Source organism: Manacus candei, unplaced genomic scaffold (genome assembly GCF_025592945.1).
Source record: "Manacus candei isolate 608988 ecotype Guabito, Panama unplaced genomic scaffold, ASM2559294v1 h1tg000024l, whole genome shotgun sequence".
Classification (NCBI taxonomy): Eukaryota; Metazoa; Chordata; class Aves; order Passeriformes; family Pipridae; genus Manacus; species Manacus candei.
Genome location: NW_026138072.1, coordinates 1,494,273 through 1,501,582, shown reverse-complemented (window position 1 = coordinate 1,501,582; position 7,310 = coordinate 1,494,273). Strand labels below are relative to the sequence as shown.

General features: G+C 45.4%; 1 protein-coding gene across 1 annotated transcript; it reads right to left on the bottom strand.

The window, feature by feature from the left end:
- Positions 1–257: 257 nt before the first annotated feature.
- On the bottom strand, positions 258–4,986 carry LOC127471352 (heat shock factor protein 5-like). The gene is made up of 4 exons (XM_051788129.1): positions 4,198–4,986; positions 3,780–3,869; positions 2,382–3,636; positions 258–1,802 (listed from the first exon to the last, which is right to left on the bottom strand). The coding sequence occupies exons 1-2, from the start codon at positions 4,782–4,784 to the stop codon at positions 3,806–3,808; spliced, it is 651 nt and encodes a 216-aa protein (XP_051644089.1). The 5' UTR covers positions 4,785–4,986; the 3' UTR covers positions 258–1,802; positions 2,382–3,636; positions 3,780–3,805.
- Between the last annotated feature and the right edge of the window lie 2,324 nt (positions 4,987–7,310).

Sequence of the window (7,310 nt, the reverse complement as noted above, 5' to 3'; positions counted from 1 at the left end):
CACAATGTAAGCAGAGCTCTAAAAGTTTTAATCCATTTTCAATACCACTGAATGTGAACTTGAGGCAGTCAATATCAGGAGTCAGCAAATATCTTCAGTAACTTGCTTTAGCATTTTCAAGCTACCATAATGAATAGAAATCAAAATTCTGCTTTGTTTTGATGGACACTGCTGTAACAATGGGCTGTGCTTTCACTTTCTGCTGAAAAAGAGGATGGATTTGAATTAATCACTTAATAAAATGATCCTGTGGCTTGACGTCGTTGTCACAAAGACACTACGGATGCTTAAACTGTTAGAAACAAAATCAGGGATTCACAAACTGACATTTTATTTCTGATACCTTTTTTACATTTGTACAATATATTACAGAACTTTTCATTTTCTGCAGAATCTAATATATATTGTATAGCTTTTTTCTATAAGCTTATAATAAAATAAGCATTACAAATGAAATATTTGTTGCTTTAAGGGGAAAAGAAACAGTCACAAGAAAACACAAAAATATACCTGTTACAATCCATGATGAAGAAATACACACTTTAAACTGGCTGAATACAATCTTCATACATTAAAGTTTACTACAGCTTGTTAGCCTTTTTTTTCTTTTTCATCCTGTATTTTATCAGAATTTTTAAAAACCCTGTTTTAAAGAAAAATGGCAAAGCACTGTAGTTACATTCCTATTAATGGGTTCTTAAAACCCACAGTAATGTATTTAAGCCTAATTCAAACCTGTAAATATTAGTCAGTCTTTCTTTGATTGTTTTTTTTGAATTACGCCTCATATTTGGTTATCAGTACTGATAAAAAAGAGTGTCTCTCAACATCTGCTAAGTGCAAAGTGCAAACTTTCTCTGAAAATGCCTCACCTATTGCTGTAGGCAGTGTTCTAGTGTGGCTGCTTCTAAGAAGAGATTTAAAGCTAATGAACATTTGGAATTCCAAGTGTGGAATTCCAAGTGTGTTCTACAGGAACAAAACTGCTGTTGTGATTTTTACATTTCAGGAAAAAAAACAAAGATGACAGTGCCGTTATGCTTTATTTATTCCAGAGTGGGACAATCAGATCTTGGGGAAGTTTACATTCCTTTTGTCAGCAGTAATACTATAACAGTTATATTCCTTCCATCAGCTGGACTCTATGGTGCTTTTATCAAAATGCCACGCAGACATGGCAGTGAAAGCACTAAAGGCAGTCCAACAATTTAAGAAGTTGTATTTTTTAAATGGCTTATAGATGGTTTACAGATTGAAGGTGAGAATTAACCTTTTTGAGGCTTGTAGTATTTTGGCCACTGACTTCAAGTAGAGCTCAAATGTCACTGAGACAATGCTCTTTCTGCTCTAAGTCTGACCGTGATGCATGGACCTGCAGCAGACAGCTGGTCAGGTCAGGGACAGCCTATTCCGTAAGTCAGAGTATATAACCAACTTCTTTGCTGGCACTTAAGAACGTTCCTTCATGTTTCTCTCATCCCTGCTGGCACCTTTGTCTAAATTAGGCAGCCTTGCCTGTTACAGACATCCAGGTGTGAGTTTTGCTTCTGCTTCTTCATAGTGTGGTGTGTAGGTATGTCCCTGATTCTTCCTTTGCAAGCCTGACAAGGTTCTCCCAATCTCCCTTGTCTTTCTGTGGTGTTGCTCATCCAACTTCCACTTCTTTTCCAGAGAGAAAATATGACCACACATCATCTTGGCCACTGGAAATTTCCTGCACAGAGATTATCAAAGTGTCAAGTCCTTTATCCACATGCATTTGCTACCTACATTTCCATTCTTGGTCCGGGGAGGTGGAAAACCTGAAACAGTGTAGACTGTACATTAGCTAGTTTGGTGGTTATAAACATCTTAATTCAAATACAGAATACAGATTAAATGAAGACTAGTTTCCAGGGCAACACCATGACTGCTCCATCGATAAGCAAAACCTGAGATTAGCTCAGTTGGTTACAGCATGGTGCTAGTAACACCAAGATTGTGGGTTTGATCCCTGTATGGGCCATTCACTTAGGAGTTGGACTCAATGACCCTTATGGGTCCCTTCCAACTCAGAATATGCTGCGAAAAAAATTAACTGAAGGTTTTATGTTCTCAGATATTTGGGTCTTCTAAACTTGGAAAAGTTGGCAACAGTTTTCTGGCTATATCAACTGTTCATGGTATGCCTCTCTCTACATACAGACATGCAATTTTCACAGTTGTTGGTGTGCTTGGGTTGTTGTTTTGGTGTGCTTTTTAAAAGCTTGGCTGACACAGAACCCTCCCAATTCCTTCCCTCCCTCTTTGCCTTAGAATATATGTCTGCATTAAGTACAATTAAGGTATGAGTACCTCCCACAGAAGAGAAACGTGTGTTTGAGGTATTTAAAATGCCTCACCATGTCAGATGCACGTAACTATGGTTCGTGATAATTTCATTCATTCATCTTCCTCACACAGGGGGTTGCCATGGACACACCAGGCAGAAGGTAGAAAGACGGTGTTGGCTAAAAGTTTTTCATTTATGTCCACTATGAGAATATCCAGAAGGAAAGAAAAAAACAGGTCAGTGACTTACAACTGATGAACTCTGTTGCAACAAGACTTCTAACCAGACTTCTAAAGCTGTATTTAAAGAAGCTCATCCATGTAGTTTTTGGCTCTAATTCACGGGAGCTGAGCCCAGAAATCAGCATTATGACCATCTAGTCTAAACCCCATACAGAATCATACAAGCCATAGAATCTTCTCTAACAGTACCTGCCATGAACACATTAATTTTATATAATTCGCCCCAGCTTTTCTTTCTGAGTCTGGCACAACAACTGTGAGATCTGGAGGACCCACGGCACCCTTAGGTAACATCGGGACTCAGTGATTTGCAAACTCATGGAAGGACATCTCATGCCTGTGAATTAAGTGCCTGTTTGGCTATTGTACCTAAGCCTCTAACGAAAGCCTTACAGATTTGAGGGGCTTACTTAGTTTCATTTGCTCCTCACTATCATGATATGGTCTTAGCAGAGAGAGATGACAACATGGACTGAGGACTGACTTTGGGTAGGAACTGTCTACCTGTGTGGAGCAGAGCGCAGTGAGGCGATGCTGGCTGCAGCCAGTCCGTACATATTTCAGAGAAACAGCTCCCTTGACGATGTGAATCACACACAGCCTTTTGCACAAGCTTTACAAAAACTCTTTTGGCTCTCTGAGCTCATTCCCATTCCAAGATCAGGAAAATCTTGTAGACTGCCTCATCTCTTTCCCCCTGTTGTGCCAGCACAGGGCACCAATGTCACATCAGTCTCAGCCCATCCTCAGCCATCCCAGTGCTGGGTCAGGTAACTGTGTTACCATGTGTCACATCCTGGGTTGGGGAACTTTTTGTTGGATGAAAGCTGAAAATAGTCTTTCAGATGCTTAAGGTAGGCCACATGTTAGCCCAGTTACTTTACAATTTAAATCTTAGAAAACCAGTATGTGTTGAATAATAGCTCACGCAACATTTTTATTGAGATAACTCATGACTTTTCTTTAAACTTTTTTCCTGAATTTGTTTTGAGTTCGTTGAAAACTAGTGTCTTCCTAAAGTAGATCTCAAAGTCTTCCTTTCTCCTTTCCATTCTTCTCTATGTTGTATACAGTTTCCCACAGCTGAAAATACAAGATGCAAAAAGCAGAACTGTTGCAGAATTTTCTTTTGACTGGCCTCTTTTCTTTTTCAAGGCACAAGGAACTTGTGCTGCTTTGGGCAACTTTTTTTGAAAAAAAAATAAAAATTAAGATTTTAAACATACCGAAGGATGCATGTTGCACCTTTTATCTAGCGACAATTTGGCATGTATATTAGTTTTAGGTCCCTGCTGGTGCTGTAGTCTATGGGCACACTGAAACACACATGAACCAAGTCATTTATTGCAGATAATACAAACAGAACCTGTGAAATATACAGCTATAGCTATTTGGATATTCAGATAGATATGTTGATATTTGTGTATATACATAGGCAGTGCATTTGTAGGAATCTATAATTACATTCCCCTTTGCTTACTGGCAGCAGCTCAACCCCCCGTAAGAGCGACATTCTTCCTACACCATGTGAATTAAGCAGCCAGCAGCAAGGGCAGGCAAGCTCTTTCCCCCAGGGCAGTGCCGATTTCCTAAGCCCATGCCACCCTCTCACCCACCGCGCCCCGGTGACCCGCCCGGTCTCACCGCTCCCGTTGGACTCGACGAGGGTCGAGGGCGACAGGAACAAGTCCCTTCCCAACAATGTGCTGCAAGTCGTCGAGCAGGCGGCTGGGCACTTTCATGCCAGCGTCCAGCTTCTCCTTATTTGCCTTCGTGAGTCTCTTGATCCTCACCAGGAGGTCGGGGCGGTTGTGGCGAAAGTGGGGGTTCCAGAAGTGGTGCCGGGGCCCATCGGGGCTGTCGGGACTGTCCCCCGCCGCGGCCGGCCCCAGCCTCTGCCCCAGCGCGGGAACAGGCGGCCCCATCGTCAGCTTGTGGAACCCGTACAGGTTAAGCTGGCGGATGATGCTGCCGAAGTTCTTGGTTTTGAAGACCTCCGCCTCCCCGGCAGCGCCGGGCCCCCCGCCCAGCAGCTCCCGTTCGAAGAGCGCCTGGTCGATGAACAGCCCCTCGCCGCGGGCATCCCAGCGCACGGAGCGGACGCGGGGGTTATTCACCAGCAGCCACAGCTTGGCGGGAAAGGTGCAGGGCCGGGAGGCAGCGGGAAAGAGGTAAGGCCAGAGGGCTGTGGAGCCGGAGCGGAAGCCAGCGGGCAGCAGCGGCTCCGCCATCGCGCCTGTCGGCAACTGTCGCGACACGCGAGGGCGGGCGCCCAACGCCCCGGCAACGGCAACGGCCGCCGCGCGAGGGCGGCTCCGCCACCGCCGCGCCCGGCACGCGCCGGGTGCACGGTGCGCTGCTCGTGCCGGCGCCGGCCCGGCCCCGCCGGGCCCCTCGGCCTCGCGTCCCGCAGTCCCGGGTGCCCTCAGTGACCCCGGTCCCCTCAGCCCCACCCATCACCCCTGTGCCCCCCGGTCAGTGCCCTCAGTGTCCCCACCCCACCCCCCAGTGTCACCAAAATGTCGGGAAGAATAAAACTCTCTAACACTAATTTCAGTATTAGAAGGCAGGCATTACTTTATTTCAGCAAGAATCACTCCTAACACATGCATTCGACGTTTCAAAGCTTCATTTATCTAGGCAAACCATATATACATTCATCTAAATTCCCGGAATTATCTTCCCCAGTCTCAGGAATCATTTACATAGATAAAGCTGTAGGCCTTAATAACTGGGCATGCTCATACAGTTTGGGGAATGGTCTCAAGAGGGTCTCTGGTGGTCATTTGGGGAATAGCCCCCACCTCACTTTATCCTTTCACGGTCACAAGTCGCCTGAGAACATGACTCCAGAGTTGGTTCGTGTCCTGCTGGCTTGGTTGAACAATTTGTCTCCTGGGTCAGGAAACTTTTTTATGGTTTATGAAACTTCAACCAATGGGTCTCAGTTTCTCTTGTTTCAGTTGAGATACTGAAAACAATATGCTTGAGTATTTATGTCATCAGTTCCCTGCAGTCCCCTCAGTGCCCTCAGGCCACACCCCAGTGCCCTCAGCCCCTCCCTGGTCCCCTCAGCCCCCTGCCAGCCATCAGTGTCCCCAGCCCTCACCCCAATCCCTTCAGTCCTCCCTTCTGCCCCTGCCATCCCATAGCCCCCAGTCTCCACCATCCCCCTGAGCTACCTCTCAGCCTCCTCAGCCACCCACCGGCCCCTCAGCCTCACCGACTGTTCAGCGGCTCCCTCGTCCCTTCAGTCCCATCGTCCCTGAGGAGGATGGTGCCCTGGTGCCACCAGCAGCTCCCACTGCTCGCATGAGGGGATGGGGGGCACTAGCAGGAAGGGGGTCAGACCTAATGGGACCTGCAGAAAAATTGCTTGGCAGCCCCCGTGTCAGTGAGAGGGCATCCCTGCCCAGCCGTGGGCATGGCAGGCCAGCTGTGCTCACTCTGGTGAGGCGCTGGACACTGTGTGGGTCAGTGGTAGCACAGCTCATTGACCACTCCTCAGGCACAAAGGTCACCTATGCCAGGTGCATCAGAGCATTACCTCTGTCTTGAAGCAGTGCTGGTCAATGACTGCAGATCCTCATTACAGCAGGAAAAAAAATCAGCAAGGAATCTTCTGTGGCAGAACAAAGGGAATAGGAGTGAGTTGGTCACCCTAAAACGGGTTAAGGGACTTTCATAAAGGCCTCAAAGACATTTATACTCTTGACTCAGAATGCAAAAGGGGAGTGGTGAAACATAAATCAGAAGCCAGTTTCAATGTCCAGGGCAGAGTTATCTTAATAAAATGCAACATAATTGCTGGAATGCTGTATGGATGAGAAATTGCCTCTGTTACCATGGACTTGCTAGGTGCTGCATATTTATCTATCATAAATTACTCTGCAGCCATAATTATGAAATTATAAAGAAAGGCTATTTTAATGCAATTGCTGTGGGTTTGATAATCAGAACCTGCTTTTACGCCTTGATCTTTCAGAAGATCTTCTTAAATGGTTTTGGTTTGTTTTGTGGTTGGTTGTTTGGGTTTTTTTGTGTTTTCTTCGTTTTTTCTTCTTGTTTTGGGTTTTTTGTTGTTGGAGAGTTTTTTGTTGTTTGGTTTTGTTTGGTTGGGTTTTTATTGTTATTTAGGGCATTCTGTGGTTTTGTTTTTGTTGGTTTGGGGTTTTTTGTTTGGCTGGGTTTTTTGTTTGCTTGGGGTCTGCTGGGTTTTTGGTGGTGGTGGTTTGTTTGGGTTTTTTTGCATGCATGCTGACTAATTTTGGGATCGAAGGTAAATTTCTTCTATAATACGGAGTATGGAAGAGACTGGCCTTCAGTTAGCAATATGTCAGTGAGACACAGCTGAGCCATTATTAGTCAAAAGAGGAACAGCCCTGTAAAAAGTAGGCGGTCTCTGGCTGAAATTCAGTAGAACCAAATTAGACCAGATTGACAAGAAGGTACTGAAGAGTGAAGAGTTTAATCCTCTGGTACAGTATTGCATGGACTTTGGGATCACTCTCATTGCAACTAGTTTGTGTTTCCAGCAGAAGAGGTCTATTTGCAAAATGCACATGCGGTGGGGACAGCACGTTCACTGTCACCTGCAAATATTGTGGCTGTCTGCTCCATTTAACCTTAGCTATGGATACTTGTAGGGGCTGTGGGATTAAAGCTTACAGAAGAATATCTACCAAACAGTCTGCCTGGGCTAGCACTTTTGCTCTTGCCCTGAAAAAAATGATCATTCCCTGGATTCACAGCAGGAA

Bases quoted from the DNA above. Each gene is read 5' to 3' on its own strand.
- LOC127471352 (XM_051788129.1), bottom strand. From the start codon at position 4,784: ATGGCGGAGCCGCTGCTGCCCGCTGGCTTCCGCTCCGGCTCCACAGCC. The intron at 3,870-4,197 runs GTGAGACCGGGC...TGTGTGTTTCAG, and splicing joins CGTCGAGTCCAACGGGAGCG to TGTGCCCATAGACTACAGCA.